Source organism: Hyperolius riggenbachi, chromosome 5 (genome assembly GCF_040937935.1).
Source record: "Hyperolius riggenbachi isolate aHypRig1 chromosome 5, aHypRig1.pri, whole genome shotgun sequence".
In the NCBI taxonomy this organism is placed as follows: Eukaryota; Metazoa; Chordata; class Amphibia; order Anura; family Hyperoliidae; genus Hyperolius; species Hyperolius riggenbachi.
The window spans coordinates 38,859,993-38,883,501 of record NC_090650.1 but is presented as its reverse complement, the minus strand read 5'-3'; the positions used below and the strand labels follow the sequence as shown (position 1 = coordinate 38,883,501).

Below are 23,509 nucleotides of genomic sequence, written 5' to 3'. Positions count from 1 at the left end.
TATATAAACCCTGCCCATTTTTTTTTTCTAAATTTACAAAAAACCCAATACATACTTCAAGCCCATTCAGGGTCCAAAATTAGGACCATACTACCAGAAGAATGACCATCTGGGAAATGTGAAAAGAGCACAACATTCATTTTTTTTGCATCATACTAGACTTCAATGAGGCCGAATATATACCATCCACACCCACCAGTTTAGTCGGAAAGCTGAAAAAAATTGCAATGTTATACAAGATACCACCCATGTACACTACCCAAACATTTGGGAAGCTATCAAAAAGGCACTTTGAGAATAGGGATCAAATTCTATAGAGACAAAATTAACAAATAATTATTTTTTCGTTAAGTTATGTTGTACAAAAAGAAAAAAAAAAAAGGGGGGGGGGGGGGGGGGGAATGATTAATACCAAAAAGTCCAACTCACAGCTTTTTGTGTAGAAATAATTTACAAAATGAAGCTAGTATAAAGAATAAAAAGCGGGTTACAATGCAAAACATCAAAGAAAAGTATTTTTTAAATTTTCTTACAGCCACATAATAAAAAAGTAAAAAGCAGCGCCTAAGCAAAAATGTCCGTTGGTATATAAGCAGCAATGCATAGCCTTTTTATTTTTTTTCCCCAAAATTGTCTACATTTCGACACTGAAGATCAGCTCCACCGTACAAGTCAAAGTACAGTGTACTTTGTGATACTATTGGTTTTTGAAACTACAACTTATCTCATGCTCCCCCATCCTGGGAAGTTAGTGGTCAGAACCTATTAAGAAGTCCCGCCTTCTTAAAAATCTTAGTCATCCATTAAAAACAAAAACAAAAAAAGACTGAGATAGCGCTACACAGAACTATCTTTTTTTTTCCCAAACCATAAAAGCTTCCAAAAAATCCCTTCTTCGTTCTTAACTCCAATTTAAAAAAATTGTTTAGTCACTGATCAATTCCCATTACACTGTCCAAACCCCCGACCCTACAAATTAAAGATTGGTGAAGAAAGAATATTTGGCAATTATTTTTCCGAGCTCACGTTGCAGTACATCTTCTCATTTCACGTTGAATGCCAGAAGCGGTCGTTCCTCGCGCTTTTGCCAAGGACTTTTCTTATTTTCTCCCTGGTCATCAGAACCATCATCATTGAAGGAGTAATCATGTTCGGGGCTGTTTAATGGCACGGGTGAGGAGTCTGCAGTTCGTTTAATAGGTTCTTCCTGAAGGCTGGGCAGCTGGCCACTCCTCCTGATTGGTGGTTCGGATAAAGCTCGGTTATCCTCGGGGCTACACACAGCTGTGCCACATTCGCTACCGCTTTGGTCCATGTCATCTAAATAAACCAGCTGTGTGTAAGCCGGGCTGTCTGGTGATTTCACTTCCTTCTGCTGGTGCTCCATTAGGGTTGGGTGCTGCTTCAGCATGGCAAACTTTTCTCCCCTTCCTTTCCGTCCAGATTTTTTTGGTTCGTTCATATCAACACCAGAATCTAAACTGGCATCGTTGCTGCCATTTTTTCCTGCTCTTTGGAGATCAATGTAAGAATGTCTTACGTGTGCATTGGACCGGCCATCTAGAGACACAAACCAGGCACGTGGATGGGGCATGGGTCGACCACCCCCAAGCTCCATCAGAGCTTTTTCCGTCAAGAGCTGCATTTCACCATTAATTTGAGCAATGGTAGCATCGTTAAGGGACGCAGGGATAGAGACCGATTCTGACATCACAGTGTTTTGTCCGCTCCACTCTATACCATCGCCATCTTGAAGAAGTTGCTGAGATACGGCTTGGGAGCTGAGTTGTGAGGATGGCTGAGGATGCTGGCCATGAGATTTGGAAAGCTCTGCTTGAAGGCATTCAAGGTCATACTGTTGTTCAGCTGACATGATCAGTTGCTGGCTTACAAAAGGGTGCTCCGCTTGAAGTTTCATGTAATGTGCGGGGATGACCAAGGTAGGCATTACATTTCTGTAAACCCCATCGTTGACTTGGTCTACGGAATTAAAGCATATGAGCTGACCAGGACGAGGGAAGGAGGTTGGCCTCTCAAGGTGATCTACAGACCTCGACATACATTCATTAGGCCGTCGGTCCATGACCTCCTCTGCTTCAGGAGCAGAAGGCACAGGGTGACTTTGTTCCTGAATGTTTGGCTTGCTTCCTGACAAAACCTGGTTGGTGGACAACTGATCTTTGCTTTCATATAAGGGTTGACAGATCACTGAGTTGTAACTCCGGCGGTACTCATCCTTCAAGGGAGAGACATATCCATCAGAGATATCGGTTGACTTCCTCGACTTTAACAGGAACTGATCCAGAGATTTATTGTACACCTGCCTCAAGGTACCACTTGGAGTCAGGTTGTCTAATGACATTTGGCTCTTTTCATCCTGGTGAGAAAGCAGCTCTTCTCTGGAGCTAAATTCCCGTGAGGTATTATAGGAAGGTTTAAGCATCGGGGTATGCATATCTACCTCTCCACTAGAGGACATCATCTCCATGTGGATAGGGCTAATTAGATTGATGTGGGACATAGAGGTGGCCTGGTCTTTCTTGGAAGAATCCAAGGAGGAGGTGAGATGAAGCTTGCGGTGATGTTGACGAGGCTTTATACATTTCCTCCTATAAGAACAGAAAGGAGACAACATTAGAATAAAATGACAAGGGACAATAATTCTGCAGTCAACACGTTAAAGAAGTTATTCTGGAAATCTTTAACCCTTTAGCAGCCAATTTATTGAAAGGCTTGCAAGTGCTCCAGGCCACTTGATTTTAGCACATTTTTATTTCTTCTTTGTTACATTTCCTAGCTTCTAATTAGTATTGATGTAGCGTTTATTTATGGGCACTTGTCACCAGGGGCCAGTGTGAGACAATAACAGAGGACATCTGCATTCCGTTCCTCTGTTTTCTGCTACAGAGAGAGATCAAAGCATTCCAAGAATTTACAGCAGAACGAGTTCTGCTGACTGAGGTCAAGAGTGCACTTAACTCAAACGAGAAAACGCTGTAGAGGCTGCTAATAAGTTAAAGGATAACTGTAGAGTCCATCACCATCATAGAGAAAAAAGCTTTAGAAGTAGTCCCTGACCAAAAGTGCAAACATATATTATGGCCAAAATTGTTGGCATCCCAGAAATCTTTCCAGAAAATCAAGTATTTCTCACAGAAAAGTATTGCAGCAACACGTTTTGTTATACACGTTTATTCCCTTTGTGTGTATTGGAACAAAACAACAACAAAAAAAGTGAGAAAAAAAAGCAATTGGACATAATGTTACACAAAATTCCAAAAATGTGCTGAACAAAATTATTGGCACCCTTAACATAATATTTGGTGGCACACTCTTTGGAAAAAATAACTGAAATCAGTCGCTTCCTACTCAGTGGCGTATTTGACACCCGGTGCAGATTATTTACAGACAAATGCAGCAAACAGTACCTCTGACATATGTGAAATACACATATACATTACCCCACAAATATGAAATGCAGCACATTTTAATTCAAAACAAAAATGCATCAAATGTTCCCTCCACTGGGTGCTGGTGGGGTGGGATGGAGCAGCTAAGTGGGATAAGTGGGTGACACTGGGTGGGAAGAGGGTGACAGTGAGTGGGAAGGGTGACATTGAACGGGGAGGGAGACACTGAGTGGGAAGGGAGACATTGGGTGAGAGGACACTGGGTTGGAGGAGGGTGACACTGGGTAGGAGGAGGGTGACACTGGGTAGGAGGAGGGTGACACTGGGTAGGAGGAGGGTGACACTGGGTAGGAGGAGGGGGAAACTGTGTAGGGAGGGGGAAACTGTGTAGGGAGGGGGAAACTGTGTAGGGAGGGTGACACTGTGTAGGGAGGGTGACACTGTGTAGGGAGGGTGACACTGTGTAGGGAGGGTGACACTGTGTGGAAGGAGAGTGACACAGAGGAAGGAGAGTGACACAGAGGAAGGAGAGTGACACAGAGGAAGGAGAGTGACACTGAGTGGAAGGAGAGTGACACTGAGTGGAAGGAGAGTGACACTGAGTGGAAGGAGAGTGACACTGAGTGGAAGGAGAGTGACACTGAGTGGAAGGAGAGTGACACTGAGTGGAAGGAGAGTGACACTGAGTGGAAGGAGAGTGACACTGAGTGGAAGGAGAGTGACACTGAGTGGAAGGAGAGTGACACTGAGTGGAAGGAGAGTGACACTGAGTGGAAGGAGAGTGACACTGAGTGGAAGGAGAGTGACACTGAGTGGAAGGAGAGTGACACTGAGTGGAAGGAGAGTGACACTGAGTGGAAGGAGAGTGACACTGAGTGGAAGGAGAGTGATACTGAGTGGAAGGAGAGTGACAATGAGTGGAAGGAGAGTGACAATGAGTGGAAGGAGAGCGACAATGAGTGGAAGAAGAGCGACAATGAGTGGAAGGAGAGCGATACTGAGTGGAAGGAGAGCGATACTGAGTGGAAGGAGAGCGATACTGAGTGGAAGGAGAGCGATACTGAGTGGAATGAGAGCGATACTGAGTGGAATGAGAGCGATACTGAGTGGAAGGAGAGCGATACTGAGTGGAAGAAGAGCGATACTGAGTGGAAGGAGAGCAATACTGAGTGGAAGGAAAGCGATACTGAGTGGAAGGAGAGCGATACTGAGTGGAAGGAGCGCGATACTGAGTGGGTAGGGAGGGTGACACTGAGTGGGAGGAGGGTGACACTGAGTGGGAGGAGGAGGGAGAAGCTGGGTGGGAGGAGGGAGAAGCTGGATGGGAGGAGTGTGACGCTGGGTGGGAGGAGGGTTACAGTGGGTGGAGAGGGTGACACTAGGTGGAAAATGGGTAACACAGGGTAGAGAGGATGACAGAGAGGGAGGAGGGTGACACTGGGTGTCAGTATAGGAAGCCTGATGACCTCCCTCCAGCCCCTTCCCCCAGTATAGCTAGCCAGTATAAAGAGTGCCCCAACCCCAGTGTTTGCAGCAGAGGGAGAATTCACTTCTCCAGGATCCATCTCCCTCCTATTAGGCTCTCCTCTGTCATCTGCATCATCCAGAGACAGTGGATCCTGGAGAAGTGACTTCCCCCTGAGCTGTGTGCGCTCTGCACAATGGCTCTCTTGGTTTTGCGGTTCCCCTCTTGGCTGGTCATTGTTCCTCATTAACACAGCTCCGCCCCTTCTCCTGCGGCCCTGCCTCTTCACCCATAGCTCCGCCCCCTCGCCCCACTGATCGGTAGAAAACTCTGTCGGCGATTCACCCCTTCAAGCCTGACATCCTGGTGCGGCTCACACCCCCTGCTGTGATGCCAGTGTTCCTACTTGCATGCTTGTTCATGGTCTATGGCTAAAATATATATAAAATATCAGCGCTGCGTAATATGTTGGCGCTTTATAAGTACAATAAATAAATACCAATATTAGAGGCAGATGATCAGCTGGTCAGCCAGGCAATCTGCATTGTTTAAAAGAAAATTTATATGTCAGCCTCCATATTAATCTCCGTTCAGGTGAGGTTTCATTTCTTACCAGCAGAGGGAGAAATCGAGCTGAGCTGAGTCTAATGATATAACGGGTTTCCCTAAAAAATAAGTCTCATATTCATTTTTGCTCCAAAAGATCGGGGGAGATATTATATTTCACACTGCACTCGCCGTCATCAAGTCCAGTTATGGGGGAAAATTTGGCACGCGACCAATCAGGCAGGGTTGCTAGCACCAGACTGGCCAATCACAGCTGCCCACTCCTACTTGTAAGTCACTGCTACTGATCAAGTGCAGTGATTGGCCCAATGACTATGCTGTAGTACCGCCCGCAAGACGATCGGCACTAGTTAGCAGAAGGAGTTGCAGGCGGCTGTGATTGGCCAGGCTGGTGCCAGCATCCCCATCTGATTGGTCGTGTGCCAAAGCAGCCCCTCTGACTAGCCATGGTGATCTCTCGCCGGTGACAGGGTTTTAGCACGCCTTGATAAGAGGCATATAACAACACACAACAGCTCTTCCTCTGGATTGTGGTAATCTACTGATTAGGTACCTGGCCTGACACCCCTGCACATTGCTGGTAACCTTGCTGTGTGCAGGGATGACAGGACCAGTGACCGATCAGCACTGCACCGCTCTGTCCACGCTTGCCCGGCTCTTCTTCCACTAGGGCTTACTTTCGGGGGAGGGCATATATATCGAGCAAGCTCAACATTGCAGCTAGGCTAATTGTTGGGTAAACACGGCAGGAAGAGCAGTTGGTGCCTTCTGCTCTCCCCCCCTGACTACCAGAGATGAGTGATGATTGGAAGAACGAGGAGACTGTTCCATCAGTGATACAGGCCAAAATCTTTTCTTAGGGCTTGTTCATACTACAAGAGCTTTTTAAATGCTAGTGATTTTGAAAAGCTCTTGCTAATGCAATGCTAGGATAACATTAGCAAGAGCTTTTAAATTCACAAAGCGCTTAGAAAAGCTCTTTGTGAATCTGCATTATTTAAAAGGAAACAAACATGTCAGGCTCCATATCCCTCTCACCACAGGTTCCCTTTTAAGGTCTCCATCTTTGCACTCCGGCATAAAGGCCCATAAGCAATTTATTTTTCTCTCCTGAGTTTTCTCCTTGGTGATATTTTTAAGCTTGTCAATAAAAAGCCCTTTAAGTCATCAGAAAGCAAGAAAATCCTCAAAATAATTTTCATAGTACTTTTTCACCTACGTTTTGGTACTTTTTAAAGCGGACCCAAACCAAACATTTTTTTTTAATTCAAAATATTTAGTTGCACTACTCTGACACATACAAAGATAAATAAACACTCCTTCAAGCCTATGAGCATTTCAGTGCATGCTTTTCACCCTTCTCTTTTCATAACTAGGGTTATACAGGTGGCAGCCATGACTTCTGAGCTTAGTAGGAGGTTTTAGATCATGGGTGTGTTTGTCACCAGCTACCCTCCCTCACAGGTCTATGTGAAATCTCACACTAGCTGAGATCACCTCCCCTGTGACATCATCAGTAGCAGCCTGTGTTTTGTTTTTTTTATCAACTCCACCAGTCTGCCGGATTCTGTCCAAGCAATATGAAAGGAAGGGAGGGGTTCCTCCAATAAATGTAAAATATTTTATATTTGTCATCATGCAGCTAAAAAAAGCCTGCTATTTATTATTATAATTTAGAAAATAGATTTCATTTCTGAAATCTTGTATTTTTAATTTGGGTCCACTTTAACCACTTAAAGGACTCACGAGGTGACATGTGACATTATGAGATAGACATGTGTATGTACAGTGCCTAGCACACACATAACTATGCTGTGTTCCTTTTTTTTTTTCTTTCCCTGCCTGAAAAAGTTAAAAATCAGGTATGTAAGTGGCAGTTCCTGTCCGGGTCGGGACCGGGTCAGACTCTAGTGTAACCCTCACTGATGAGGAATTGCAGCCATAAAACACTTTTGTGGCAGTAAATGGCCTCTAAGAGCAGGAAAGAGATAATAAGTTCAATAGTTCATATATTTTAGCCCTTCAATTAATGTTTCATTGAGAAAAGGCCATGAAACAGTAAAAGCTTAAAAAGTTGACTGAAATATAAAATAAAACTGTGGGATAACTTTAAAAGTGATTTTTAAAAGGAGGAGGACAGATACAATTGTTTATCTCAGTTTTTTTGTAGCCTCGGATGTCTCATCCAGATAGGCTGAGCTTGCACCCGTTGGCCATTAGCCGAGCGTAGCTCCCATTCGTTGATCGAAGTCCCCTGCAGAAAAACCGACAGCCTCTTATCAGAGGCTGCGGTTATTCTGAGTTTAAAAAAAAGTTTCCCGGCCTCATTCCTGTTTCTGGAAGCATGATCGTACTCTTCCAGGACTTTTTGACTGTGGCCATCCTGTGGCCAAATAGTAAAACTACACCCACATCCATTTTTTATTAAATAAATACGTTATTTTAAATGTAAAATTAGCTGTTTACCTCCCACACCAAAAATTACCCAAATACATTTTTTAATTAAAAAATAAAATAAAAATTACAATAAAAAACAAAAAACAGAAAACAAATCGTTACCTAAAGGCCTGAACTTTTTAAATATGCATGTCAAAGGAGTATATTAATATAATTTTTTAAAATGATGGGCTTGTAAATAGTGATGGACGCAAATTGAAAAAATGCACCTTTATTTCCAAATAAAATATTGGCGCCATACATTGTGATAGGGACATAATTTAAATGGTGTAATAAGGGGGACAAAAGGGCAAATAAAATACATGGGTTTTAATTACGGTAGCATGTATTAATTTGAAACTATAATGGCCAAAAACTGAGAAATAATTAATTTTTTCCATTTCTTTCTTAATATTCCTGTTAAAATTGATTTAGAATAAAATAATTCTTAGCAAAATGTATCACCCAAAGAAAGCCTAATTGGTGGCAGAAAAAACAAGATAAACAAGATATAGATCAATTCATTGTGATGAGTAGAGATAAAGTTATTGGCGAATGAATGGGAGGTGAAAATTGCTCGGATGCATAAGGTGAAAAATGACTGAAATGATTAAGCAATACCAGTTGCCTGGCAGGCCTGCTGATCACTCTGTTTTAGTAGTGTCCAAATCACACACCTAAAACAAGCATGCAGCTAATCTGGTCAGATATGAGAATGTCAGAAACACCTGATCTGCTGCATGCTTGTTCAGGGGCTATGGGTATGATATTAAAAGCAGAGGATCAGCAGGACAGCCAGGCAATGTGTATTATTTAAAAGGAAACAAACATGTCAGGCTCCATATCCCTCTCACCACAGGTTCTCTTTAAAGATAACCTAAAGCCACTAAAAAAAAAAAAAATAAGATTAACTCACCTGGGGCTTCCCTCAGCCCCTGCAGACGATCGGTGCCCTCGCAGCTTCGCTCCGATGGCCCAGGACCCGCTGGCGAACTCTTCCGGTTTGGCCGCCAGGAGCCCGCAATAGCAGCATAGGGGGCGATATACAGGCTGGGAACGCGAACAATCACTCGCGTTCCCATGCCTGTCAGCCGGTGACGGCCAAACCGGAAGTCGTCGCCGGCGGGTCCAGAAGCATCGGACCGGAGCTGCGAGGGCACCGATCGTCCGCAGGGGGCTGAGGGAAGCCCCAGGTGAGTTAATCTCATTTTTTTTAGTGGCTTTAGGTTCACTTTAAGGTCTCCATCTTTGCACTCCTGCATAAAGATCTTTCTGATGAAGATAGGGAGTTGTGCAGCAGCACAGGCTTACCTGCAGTAGTACATCAGCAGACAGAACATGATCAGCAGGATAAAGGCAATGCCGCCTAATATGGCCAGGAGGAAGAGGGTGTGATAGCTTGTGAAGTCCTGCGTCACCACCGGATCTGAACAAGACAAGGATAAGAGAACGGTGAGGCAAGGAACATATTAAGCCAACCCAAAACTACACAGAACTTTATTTACAAAAGCACCACAGGCTGCCAATTATCATAAGCAATACAACAAAACTGGCCTGCCTTTTGAAAAAGTGAGCTTTTCTCCTGGCGGACTCAAAGCGCCAGAGCTGCAGCCACTAGGGGGCGCTCTATAGGCAGTAGCAGTGTTAGAGAGTCTTGCCCAAGGTCTCCTTACTGAATAGGTGTCGGCTTACTGAACAGGAAGTGCCGAAATCTGAATCCAGGTCTCCTGTGTCAGAGGCAGAGCCAGCACACTATCCATTAACCAGTACACTATACAGACACTTACGACACAAATTAAGACGGCCACCCTGGCCGGGGTCATAGCAGCAGAATACTGAGTAGCATCGTTGCACAAGTTACTCTGGGGACCAGAAGAAGCCAATAGAACAGGTGTCTGTAAACTGCATTAACTGTATGATCTCTGCTTTTCAGCGGTACTTCTTGCAAGTCAATAGGTCCCCTTATTCTATCTGACCTTTAATCCAGCATCCAGTTCCTGATGCCGAACTCTAGCATCTCCCCCTAAATTACACTGACCACATAGGGGGACACGGGATCAGCCATTGGCTGTTCCTATGCCCTCCCATGTGGTCAGTGTAATGATTGGCTGTTCCCATGTCACCTGCCTGTGTCCCCCTATGTGGTCGGTGTAATGAATGGCTGGTTCCTGTGGCCTCTTACATGGCCAGGTAAACGATTGGCTGTTCATGTGTCCTCCTACATTGCCAGTGTAATGAGTGGCTGTTCCTGTGTCCCCCCCTTACATGGCCAGTGTAATAATTGGCTGTTCCTGTGTCCCCTTACATGGGCAGTGTAATAATTGGCTGTTCCTGTGTCCCCTTACATGGGCAGGTAAATGATTGGCTGTTCATGTGTCCCCCCTTACATGGCCAGTGTAATGAGTGGCTGTTCCTGTGTCCCCCCTTACATGGCTAGTGTAATAATTGGCTGTTCCTGTGTCCCCCCTTACATGGCTAGTGTAATAATTGGCTGTTCCTGTGTCCCTTTATGTGGTCAGCGTACCTAAACGTAACCAGACCTCAGGTTTCCTGTGGTGTCTGGTAGCACAAAGACATTAGCAGCAGATCCATTAAGTCCTATAACTTGCGAAGTGGGGCCTCCACAAATTGGGTTTGTTTTTCCAACAAACCCCTCAGATAATCATCTTGAGATCAGGGTAAGTAGCGGGCCAAGCTTTTATTCCTCATGGACATTAGTGAACTTTGGGTGCTTTTCCTTGAGCATCTTTGAGTTCTTTAGTGTATACTAATCGCTGCAGACAGGGAACACCCCGCAACACCTGCCGTTTTTTCAGATACTCTTACCAATCATCTGTCCATCACAATCTGGCCATCACAGTTGCTCAGATATTAATGTTTGCCCTTTTTTCCTCCTCCCAGCACATGATCCACAAGAACTGACTGTTCAGTTGCTGCCCAGTCTATCCCGCCTTTGACAGGTGTCATGGTAATGGCATCATCAATGTTTTTTACTTCTACGGTTTTACATTTGGTAAGCAGTATGGTTCTCTACCTGGGTTTGAAGGAGACATGGCAGCCACCCAATATCCCATCTGGGGAGCGATGTAAGTCCAGGTCAGCTGGTTTCCTTCTTGCAGAACAATTCCAATGCTGCTCTTTACCCAGGTTCCTTTATGGAAACAGACAGAAATAAGAGAAGGGTTAGGAATCAGATGACAGATAACATAAGTCATCTGCATGTCACAGATTATTATATATATTTATTTATATAGTGCTAACATCTTCTGTAGCACTGCACATAGTGTAAAACAAATATTTGGGAACATGTATACATGAGAAGTTCAATACAATGTACAATCATGACAATCCAGCAATACAAGTACAAACACAAACATAGTTAATATGTGGTTTAAACGCTTACCGACCGCGTCACACCTATGAGCGTGGCCGCGGCGGCAGCCCCAGGACCAGCTAACGTCGATTGGCTTAAAGTCCTGGGGCAGCAGTTTGCAGGAGATCGCGCGCAGAGTGCGTACGCATCTTCTGCTTGGCGGTCGCCACTCGGAAGACTGTTACACGGCGAAACCGCCGTGTATTTACATGTACAGCACTGCGATCAGCAGCAGCGCTGTACTGGGGACAGCCGTGTGACACGGCTGTCCCCCTGGGGGACAAGAGAGCGATCGGCTCTCATAGGCAGAAGCCTATGACAGCCGATCGCCATAATTGGCTGGCTGGAGGGAGGGATAGCATTTAAAGAAACAGTTTTTAATAATAAAAAAAAACAATGTTTATTTAAAAAAAAAAAACAAACAAACATGGGGGAGCGATCAGACCCCACCAACAGAGAGCTCTGTTGGTGGGGAGAAAAGGGGGGGGATCACTTGTGTGCAGAGTTGTACGGCCCTGCAGCTTGGCCTTAAAGCTGCAGTAACCAATTAAACTGAAATTAGCCTGGTCACTAGGGGGGTTTAACACCATGGTCCTCAAGAGGTTAAGATATAACTATCATTGGCATATGAAAAATTATGACAAAATAATCACTACTAGGTGGTCCCTGCTCTTGTGAGCTTACAGTGTAGAGGGTAGTGGGGTGTAAACAATAGGGAAGGACCTAGGTGTTAGATGAAACTGTGAGCCTCCACTGCAAACTACAATCAATTATAGACTTGTCTGAAAAGGTGTGTTTTGAGAGTACAAGGTTTCCAGGCTTGGAGCATGATGGACAGGCGGTGGTAGAGAATTCCAGAGGAGAGGGGAGGCTCGTGAGACGCCCTGGATGTGGAAGTGAGAGGAGTTGACCACGCTAGAGGACAAAAGGGTCTAATGGGAGGAACGGAGGTTCTGGGCGGGATGGTATGTGGAGATTGAGGAAATGTATGGAAGTGACAACTTGTGTAGAGCTTAGAATGATGGCATCGGCCAAATGTCAATTATTTACCTTATTTTAGGTACAGCAAGTTAGAGTTGGGAGGGAGTATAAAGGGTGCTTCCAGCAAGCAGCAAGTCCTGTTCACTATTCAGCATTCCTAGCACCGTGAAAAGGCCCTTCAGTCACAGGATTGTCACACTATGTGGCCAGACTGAAATCATGTATTCAGTATTGGAAATTGTTTCAGTTACAATCTGAGCCTTCTTTTTTAGATTGCTGCAATAAACTCCTCTCTCTCCTCTTGTCTGACCCATCTTCCTGCTTGGAATCTTCCGCAGAACACTCAGGACAAAAAATGGAACCAAGACACACCTGGTCTAGATAATACTGACTGGGAGGACATCCTAGAAGACTTTATAAAAGTCCCTACTTCAGCCAAAGACGCATTAATACAAGTCAATTTTTTTTACACAGAATCTATCTTAAGGGTCCCCATACACTGAGCCGATTAGCGGCCGATCGATCAAAATCGATTGACCGGCCGATTTATTTGCGGTCGATTTCAATCGATCTCGGTCGATCTGTTGAGATTGCTTATCATTTTGCATTGGACCTAATGGAAATCTGATGGCAAAAAAATGCCATCACATCGATTCTCAATAGATTTCACACTGAAATCTATTGGAAATCTGTTCCTTGTAAAAAATGTTCCTAAACACATCAGATGGATCAGAAATCTATCTGACGATCTATCTGCTGCTAATCTAATGAGTGTATGGCCACCTTTACTCCTGAAAGAATGCATAAAACTTGTAAAACAGTGAGCTATGTCATAGATGTTCCACTGCAACTGGTACATCTTTCCACATGTTTTGGAGCTGTGATAAGCTAAAACCATTTTGGAATGAAATATTTAATACCATGAATGACAGGATGATTAGGATTATTTGAAGAACCTTCATGCGGCAAACACATTCAATACTTAATAGGTATCTTATGCTATTACGCCCGTAAGGAAATATTGTGGGTCAGGAAAGGGAACGCCTTACAGTCCATAAACTTCTGGATAAGTACTATAAATATTGTTCTTCCATTATACGGGATGACCTATAAAAAAATCGCAATTGTCCGCAAAGATTTGATAAGATCTGGGCACCATGGTATAATAGATCTAACCCTGATTGTTAGCACTTTCATTAATCCATATCTATTTATGACTATGTTCTTGAGGGGTGGTCCAGGGGCGGGCCTAGAGACTCTTATTTTCTCTTTCCCTTCTTTCTCCTCTTACCTCTCTTCTCTTTTATCTTTCCTTTCTACCCATGGTTTCGGGAACACTGGATCACCACTGATATGATCTCCTTTATATAGATATTCACAAACTGACTCTATAATACATGCATCTGAGAGTTATGTTCAGCTGTCATTAAAGAAGAACTGTCGCAAAAATCTTAACATTTAAAGAGACACTGAAGCGAAAAAAAATATATGATATAATGAATTGGTTGTGTACTATGAATAATTACTAGAAGATTAGCATCAAAGAAAATATTCTCATATTTTTATTTTCAGGTATATAGTGATTTTTCTAACATTGCATCATTCTCTAATATGTGCAGATTACACAACACTCAGCATTCAAAATGATTCTTTCAGAGCAGTCTGTGAACTAATGACCTCTCCTCTGGCAGAGAAAAAGTAAATAGTTAACTAACAGTTGAGATAATAAAAGTCAGAAAACAGCCCTCTCCACGACTTTGAAAGTCGTAGAGATTAATGGCTTTTTTGCATAGAGATAACAACTGGAGTTTCTTAACTCTTCTTGTACTAGAAACAATTAGACTGATGTATCTGATCTTAATGTTTTATTTCTTAGCTGCACTACACATACAAATCATAATATCATAATTTTTTTTTTCGCTTCAGTGTCTCTTTAAAATACATAAAAATAAGAAGTACATTTCTTCCAGGGAAAATGAGCCATAAATCACTTTTCTCCTATGTTGCTGTCACTTACAGTAGGTAGTAGAAATCTAACATAACTGACAGGTTTTGGGCTAGTCCATCTCTCCATAGGGGATTCTCAGCATGGCTTTTATTCTTTATAAAGACATTCCCTGAAAAAGATTAATACAAAGATGCTGACCAGCCTCCCTGCTCGCTGCACACTATTTTGGCAGTTGGATGGAGCAACTGCCATTCACAAAGTGCTTTTAAAAATAAAGAAAACCCTGAGAACCCCCTATGAGAAGATGGGCTAGTCCAAAATCTATTGGTACTGTCAGATTTCTATTACTCACTGTAAGTGACAACAACATAGGAGAAAAGTAAATTATAGCTCATTTTACTCAGGAAGAAATGTACTTCTTATTTGTAAGGTGTTCTAAATTTTAACATTTTCGCGACAGTTCCTCTTTAAGAAATGTTTTATCAATGCATAATGATATGTATGGCTGATACTGATGTAATAATGCTATGTATTACTCTGTTGATGGAGAACAGCGTTGTAAAGTTTGTACTTTTTTTTTTTAACAAATCAATTTTATTTTGAAAAACAAACAAAGAACACCCAGGACTCTCCCATACAGAACCTTTGTAAGCACAGCTATTATGTTGAGGAGCAGAACATTCAATTTATAATCTTTTTATTAAAATCACTACTATGTTTTCTATACCTTATACAAGGATATTATATGGATCTTACACTTTGCGTCACAGAAATAGGATTGCGTTATCGTTACATTTACGGTAGTTTTCATTCTAACCCGAAAAATTCTCTCCTCCTGCCTGAAAGCAGTGTCTGTTTTTGCTCCTTTATAAATGATCTGATCAGAGGGATGCGCCGTTAGGTTCAGTTCTGAGTGTTCTCTCTCGCCTAAATCAAGGCTCTATTCCTATTATCTGCTGTGATAAATCCTTTGAGCTTCTTTATAGAAAACAGAAGCAACCCGCTGGGAGGTGAAGAGTACACTTGAAACTTCCACACGTTTTCTGAACTCTGTTGCTCATACACTTGTCATTTTGTGATACATTTCAAGGGACTAAAATGAAACGGACATTTTTTTTAGCCACTAATACACTCCATTGCATGGGCGTAACAATCACTCCAGCCATCGCAGGGGGGCCCAGAGGCTTTGAGGCTCCTTTCCATCTCCCCAACAGCAAGTGCAGCCAATTCGCAAAGAAACCTCCCCATTCACTCACAAAAGCCATGTGCAGGAGGTGTGTAATTGTTTTCCTGCTTCCAGAGGCTGCTTCACAGCAGAACACTCTCTGCTGCCATTCGCCAGCTCTCAATCCCGTGGGGTTTGGGGACCAAGGAGGCCCCATGCTATCATTTTTGAAGGGGGTCTCTATTAAAGTGGACCCAAATTAAAAATACAAGATTTCAGAAATAAAATCTATTTTCATGATGACAAATATAAAATCTGTCTTCTTCTTTATGCATTGCATAAAATATTTTACATCTATAGGGGGAAGCCCTCCCTTCCTTTCATATTGCCAGGACAGAATCTGGAAGACTGGTGGAGGAGATAAACAAAAACAAAACACAGGCTGCAACTGATGATGTCACAGGGGAGGTGATCTCAGTGTGTGAGATTTCACATAGACGACGCCTCTGTGAGGGAGGGTAGCTGATGACAAACACACCCATGATCTAAAACCTCCTACTAAGCTCAGAAGTCATGGCTGCCACCTGTATAACCCTAGTTATGAAAAGAGAAGGGTGAAAAGCATGCATTAAAATGCTCATTGGCTTGAAGGAGTGTTTATTTATCTTCGTATTTGTCAGAGTGGTGCAACTAAATATTTTGAATTAAAAAAAATGTTTGGTTTGGGTCCGCTTTAAGTCTAGTTACGCCCCTGCTCCATTGGCCTAATGCACTGGGAGATGGAAACAGAATACAATTTAAAACACCATTCTAGTCAACTGTCACCATCAATGTAAGCCCACAAGGTGGTGCTGTTGTATAAAAATACCAATTACATGGCAAGCCACTTATTCAAAGTGCTGGTTGCTGATTATTATTGATTTATAAAGCGCCAACATATTCCGTGGCGCTGTACAAAGTAAGAAAAAAACATGGGGTACATAATAATACAGACAGTGTACTCCAATATACAAGATACATAAGTGAAAAAAATACAAAAATGATACAGAATACAAAATACAGAATTGGTAATGACAGTGATAAAAAGTAACATGGTAAATAAAATGCATAATAATTTTCAAGACACAAAAGGGGGAGAGAGCCCTGCCCTTGTGAGCTTACAATCTAAAGGGAATGGGGGGGGAAACGTATTAATTTACAAAGGTGCATACACACGCTGTACTGAACTCAGCAGAAGCTCCAGGGACAAAGTCATCTTTGTCCAAGAGCATTGCAGAGATATCCAGAGTCCGTGATGTAGCTATGGAGCTATGGGCCCCAGTGCAAGTTTTACATTGGAGCCCCCCAAGCACAATATATAACAATTGATAAGGTGCACCGAAACCTGCCAAAGACAACCCCAATGTCTGAGCAAGAAGGGGATGGGGAACAGTTTGTTAATGATTACTACTATTCAAAGCATCTGCAGAACTAACTATTACAAGCACAGGACCAATAGAGAGCTAATACTGGGGTTGAGGGAGGGCCCCTCTGGCCCAACGGCCCCGATGCAGTCACAACCTCCTCTATTGTTATACCACTGTCCAGAGTGTTGGATTGTTAATATTTTCTATTTATATAGGTCTGACTTCTGCAGCGCTGTACAGAGTACATAGTCATGTCACTGACTGTCCTCAGAGGAGTTAATAGTCTAATCCTACCATAGTCATAGTCTAATGTCCTAATATATTATTATTATTATTATTATGTATTTATATTGCACTGACATCTTCTGCAGCACATTACAGATAACATAGTCATGTCACTAACTTTCCTCAGAGGAGTTCACAATCTAATCCAAATATTGCAGTGCTGGCTGGGTCCCCAATTTAAATCAAAGCCAGGGCCCTATCTGTACAGAGCTTGCATGGTTTCCCAGTGTCTTTGTGGGTTTCCTCCAGGCACTCCAGATTCCTCCCACATCCCAAAACCCTGCAGATAAGTTCATTGGCTTCCCACAAAAGTTGACCATAGACTACAATGGACATGTGAGTATAATAAAAATAATAATTTTAAGGTTTATATAGGACCTGTCAGACTCAAAGCACTTGAGAGCTGCAGCCACTAAGGCACACTAAGTAGGCTACCCTGCAGTGTTGGGGAGCCTTGCTGTCCTGATGCTCACCACTCCCCTTGTTCTCCTCCGTCCCCCTCCTTTGCTAGATAAATGCCCCCGGCATCTTCTTCTGGGTCGGCCATTAGTGCACAGGTGCTGGACCAGCTGTGCGCATCCTACAGCGTGTGGCCGGAAGCAATCTGCGCATCATGTCACGACTACATCATGCACAGAGCACTCCCAGCCGCGATCATGCGTTGTAGAATGCATGCAGCTGGGCAAGCGCCTGCACACTAATGTCCAACCTGAAAGAGCATGCAGAGGGCATTTAGCTGGCAAATAAGGGGGACAGAGGAGAACGAGGGGAGCTGTGGGCATCAGGACAGCTCCCCATACATGTCTGCTCCCCCCTTTCTTCCTACTCACTTAAGCTCTGGTATCCTTTAAAAAAGGGAACCCAAGGTGAGAATAATATGGAGGCTGCCATATTTATTTCCTTTTAAGCAACAGCAGCTGCCTGGCTGTCCTGCTGATCCTTTGCCTCTAATAGTTTCAGCCGTAGACCCTCAACAAGCATGCAGCAGGTCGGGGGTTTCTGACAGATCTGACAAGATTAGCTGCATGCTTGTTTCTGGTGTCATTCAGTTCACTACTGCAGCCAAATAGATCAGCAGGACTGCCAGGCAACTACTATTGTTTAAAAGGAAATATCGCAGCCTCCATATTACTCTCACCTCGGGTTCACTTTAAAGGCTGAGATCAGCAGGAAAGCCAGGCAATGTGCATTGTTAAGCCTCCATATCGCTCTATCTTCAGATGTCCTTTAATAATAACTTCAGTCCTCAGTGGGGCCTTAATAACAGAGGCTTCATCAGATGTCAGAGCGACACAATGAGTGGAAAGCAGGTCTTTGAGAAGGAAGTGGAGGTGACCTGATCCATACATCAAGCTCTGCATTAACCAGCCCATTGTTAGCACTGAATTCACCACAAAGCCCAGGGGGGCTCACTTTACCTCTGACCTTCAGAGAGATCTTAACCCATTCTACACCATGGCAAACATGGACGCCACTTCTGCATAGTGTTCCTGATCAGGCTGAGCCCACTTACCCTCTCGCAGGTAGAGATATCCATCTCATATAGAGTATTCACAAGACGGAGGCCACATTGTCCTCATCCACAGCTATGTCAGCCATACTTAGCAAGACAATAAGAAAGGATAATGTAACTGCAAAAGGGGGCAGCAATTGCTCCGTGGTCTTTATATCTAGTCGAGCCATTTCACCGATACTGCCTACAGTGTCAACTAAAATATCATATAAATTGGGCAGGACTGTGGAGATTATGGAGTCGAGACATCGGAGCAATTTTTGGGTACCTGGAGTCGGAGGAGTCGGGCCGAATCGTCCCAAAATGTGTGCAACCATGCGCTGCGATTCAGCAGTGAATGGCAGCGCATGCAGGGAAACATCAGTGCAATCTTAGCACTCTCTGATGTCCCTACGATCACGTTTCCAGAAGCACTACTAAAAGCGTGCATATGAAAACGAGCCCCAAATCTATAAGCAATCTTTTGGGCAATCAATTTCCCAAGAGGGGGTCAAATGAATGGGTCTGGCGTTCCTATACATGTGTGTAGGATAGTAAGCAAATGTTTTTGAAAAAGATTTCAAATATTAACGGAACACGTGCGAAAATCCTAACATTTTAAATACATGTAAACACATACAATAAAGTATGCTTCTCCCAGATTAAATTACTTTCCTCCTATGTTGCTGTCACAGCAGGTGGTAGAAATCTGAAAGAACTGAAGCCCCATACACATATTCAACAGCGGTCTTTTAAGGTGCATACACACGCACTACTATAAGGAACGACGGGTCTGTCGGACCCTCCTGCTGGGCGGGTGTTCCAGCGATAGTAGAGCGTGTGTACAGTCTGTTTGCAGACTGATAAGGCTGTTTCTGAATGATCCGCTGCGATCCGTGATCAGCGATAGTAGAGCGTGTGTACAGTCTGTCTGCAGACTGATAAGGCTGTTTCTAAACGATCCGCTGCGATCTGTGATCAGCGATAGTAGAGCGTGTGTACAGTCTGTTTGCAGACTGATAAGGCTGTTTCTGAACGATGCGCTGCGATCCGTGATCAGCGATAGTAAAGCGTGTGTACAGTCTGTCTGCAGACTGATAAGGCTGTTTCTGAACGATCCGCTGCGATCCGTGATCAGCGATAGTAGAGCGTGTGTACAGTCTGTCTGCAGACTGATAAGGCTGTTTCTGAGCGATCCGTGATCAGCGATCAGCGATAGTAGAGCGTGTGTACTGTCTGTTTGGAGACTGATAAGGCTGTTTCTGAACGATCCGCTGCGATCCGTGATCAGCGATAGAGCGTGTGTACAGTCTGTTTGCAGACTGATAAGGCTGTTTCTGAACGATCCGCTGCGATCCGTGATCAGCGATAGTAGATCGTGTGTACAGTCTGTTTGCAGACTGATAAGGCTGTTTCTGAACGATCCGCTGCGATCAGTGATCAGCGATAGTAGAGCGTGTGTACAGTCTGTTTGCAGACTGATAAGGCTGTTTCTGAACGATCCGCTGCGATCCGTGATCAGCGATAGTAGAGCGTCTGTACAGTCTGTTTCTGAGCGATCCGCAAATAGAACGTGTGAATGCACCTTTAAGGTTAATACACACCTACCTACTATCTGTCCAACTACCGTCCAAACTTGTCTGTTAAGCCCCATACAGCTATTGCTGTGAAACAAGTTGAAACAGCTAAAAAAATATTTTGCTATTGTTCAAAAAGCTTTTAAGACTGATAAGAAGTCAATCCAACTGTTGGATTGACTTCTGATCAGTCTTATAAGCGGCTTGAACAATAGCAAGAGTTTTTTTTAGGTGTTTCACAAAAAAAGTTGTGAGAGCCTAATGCTGAGTACACACGTTGCGATTTCCCGCGCAATTCGTGGGATCGATTCAATTATTTCCAACATGTTCGATCAGGTTTCAATGGATACTGCAGTCGATTTTGCATATTAAGTATGCAAAATCGACGGCTGTATCCATCGAAACCCGATCGAACATGTTGGAAATAATCAAATCTATCAGATCGATCCCATGAATCGCGCGGGAAATTGCAACGTGTGTACCCAGCATACGGCTGGTTCACATGGGTATTTTTGTGGCGTTTAACGCGGAGTTTCAGATGCGGCATTTTTTGGGATCTACCGTCGTCCCATTCAAGTGAATGGGAGAGTTTAGAGCTGGCTTTTGCAGGCTTTCATGAAAGCCTGGTGGTAGATCTCGGCGTTGCATCTAGTCTCGAAAGCAACATGTTGCTTTCAGAGGCGGTAGACGCCAGGAAACAATAGCAGAGACCAGAATTGCTAGCCTTGAACGCTTCCTAAAAGCCTTCAAAACGTCTCAACGCTGGCATTTAAACACTGGCGTTTGAACGTGGCGTCAAGCGAAAGCTCGGCAGAAGCCCGTGTGAACCAGCCCTAAAAGACCGCTGTTGAGTGCGTGTATGGGGCTTGACAGGTGTTGGACTAGCCCATCTTCTCATGGGGGGTTCTCAGGGTTTTCTTTATTTACAAAAGCACTTCGTGAATGGCAGTTGCTCCGTCCAACTGCCATAAAAGTGTGCAGTCAGCAGGGAGGCTGGCCAGCATCTCTGTATAAATCTTTTTCAGGGAGCGTCTTATAAAGGTCATGCTGAGAATCCCTCATGAGGAGATGGACTAGTCCAAAGCCTGTTGGTTCTGTCAGATTTCTACTAACTACTGCAGATGACAGCAAAATGGGAGATAAGTAATTTATGGCTCCTTTTACTCTGGGAAAATGCACTTATTTGTATGTGTTTACAGGCATTTTAAAATTTCTAAATTTTTCGCAATAGTCGTCGTCATAATGAAACCATATACGAGAAGCGACAATGGTGTTCAAGAAAGCTTAGCATAAATAATGAAAATCACTCAATAAGCCTGAATTCCAGCCCCCTTATAACATTCAGGCAAAAATGCTTTCCAATGCACAATACAAATAACATTTGAGCAAAAAAGTGAAGAAGTTGCTAACAGCAACCAATTATGGTTCCACAATGTTACCTTGGACAACTGCAATAATTTTGCTCTAGGTTTCAGTACATCTGTCTTTCTGATTCTGCCCACGACATCAAAAAAGTTCCAAACAGGTCCAAAAATGAAAGCATATCCGAAAGTAAAGTAGCATTCTTCTCGAGTTGAGCTTCAAACAAAGCTTGCTAGCAGCCAGTGTATTTCCTAAGCCTTCCCCAATTCCCATTGTGCCTGTTAGGGCTATTTGACTTAGACAGTCAGGGAGAGGTAGGAGCCACCGGCAACAACTTTTCAGTAATTGTGAATATTTAATCATCCTTAACGTGTTAAGCGTTCGCGGCTCTGACTTGACAACTGTCCCCATTGTGTCAGCTGACTGTCCCGCGTGCCACCTGACGTCTGCAGCTTTGTCATGTTAATATTTCCCTCCCCGGGTGTCAGAAGGCCCAGGGGGATCCTCCATTTCATCCAAACGCTCGGCAAATCCTCCGCAAATCTCACCAGGACGCAATGAAAGAGAATCTTAAATGTTTACATAGATTATAATGTGTGTTTTACAGCAGATGTTGGGATATTTAAGAGGACGGGAAGAAAAAAAAATGAAAAAGTTAGAAGTTTGTCGGCTTTGTAGTGGAAATGAGGTACGGATTAGAGAGAACTAGAGAAAGATGCAAGCTCTGAAAACGGACGACACCAGCACAGCTCAGGATCGCTGAATATTTAATTGGGAGCGCAGATCGTGTTCCAAGCACAAAGCACAAAAGCAGAAACAAAACTATTCATGTAACGTGAAATGTGCACAAATCAGCAGCTCCAGATTGCTCAGCGGCTCCGAAGATGTCTGAGCTGCATATTTAATAGGGAGTCTGAGGAATACGCTGCATTTCACATTGTGAGAGCCAATAAATCGGGCAAAGAACAGTCATTTTACAGCGAAATTCCTTTAAAGTGGACCTGAACTCTTGCATAGGACAGAAGGAAACCAGAGAAATGCACCCCCAGTGTGTATTTAGAGACTTAAGCCCGTTTAATGTCCCTTCATCTGTGACTAATCACTACTGTAATTTGATCTCCTAGCTGTGTTAGCTCAGGAATCTCCTCTGCCACGGCAGAGCAGCTAATTTGTAAACACAGCCCTATGTCTGCTTTCATGACAGCAGGAAGTAGACACACTGCAGATTTATCGCAGTATTTGTATAAGCTGTAACAAAGAATTTTTTCTTTAAATTTTATTATGCTGTTGCTTATCTTTTAGAGCAGAGAGGAAGTTCTGAGTTCAGGTCAGCTTTAATAAAGCAAACCTCTACGTTGGTCATTCATTATTGCGGTACCCATTAACGGTACAATATTTTCCTCAGATGTGATCATTCAACCACATTTGCAGGACCATAAACACAGGTAGTGCTCGGTTAACATACGAGATAGGGACTGTAGGTTTGTTATTAACCTGAATCCGTTCTTAATGAGAACCCGAGGTGGGTTCTAAGAATTCTAACAGCACACAGAAGCTGGGTCTGCATATACTGCCCAGCCTCTGTTGCTATACCGATCCCCCCTAAGCCCCTCCTGTGCTCTGCTATGCCTTCACAAATCAACCAGCCGTGCTGTCGACACAGCGTGTCGCAGCCGACTGTTTACTTCTGTAAGTGTCAGTCTCGCCGCTCCCCCGCCTCTTCCATAGCTCCGGTCTCTGCCCACGTCCCTTCCCTCCAATCAGCGGGGAAGGAAGGGATGCGGGCTGGGACCGAAGCTATGGAGGAGGCGGAGGAGCGGCAAATTTATGGGGGCATAGCAGAGCGCAGAGGGGGGCTGGGGGGGAAGCAGTATACAGAGGCTGGGCAGTATATGCAGACCAAGCCTGTGTGCTGATAGCATTTTTAGAACCCACCTCAGGTTCTCTAAGTCGGAACACTGTTCAATCTCTGTCCCCTGTACCTCCTCTAAGCCCCCTGTGTCTCCAGTGTCCCCCTGTGTCTCCAGTGGCCCCCTGTGTCT

General features: G+C 43.8%; 1 protein-coding gene across 2 annotated transcripts in view; it reads right to left on the bottom strand.

Moving 5' to 3' along the window:
- Positions 1 to 870: 870 nt before the first annotated feature.
- FAM171A1 (family with sequence similarity 171 member A1) overlaps positions 871 to 23,509 on the bottom strand; it is a 160,100-nt gene continuing 137,461 nt past the window's right edge. For both annotated transcript variants that reach the window (XM_068235499.1, XM_068235500.1), the window contains 3 exons: positions 10,913 to 11,029; positions 9,190 to 9,304; positions 871 to 2,609 (listed from right to left, as the gene is read on the bottom strand). In XM_068235499.1, coding sequence (XP_068091600.1) covers positions 1,043 to 2,609; positions 9,190 to 9,304; positions 10,913 to 11,029 — 1,799 coding nt within the window. In that variant the 3' untranslated portion in view covers positions 871 to 1,042. The remainder of the gene's footprint in view (positions 2,610 to 9,189; positions 9,305 to 10,912; positions 11,030 to 23,509) is intronic.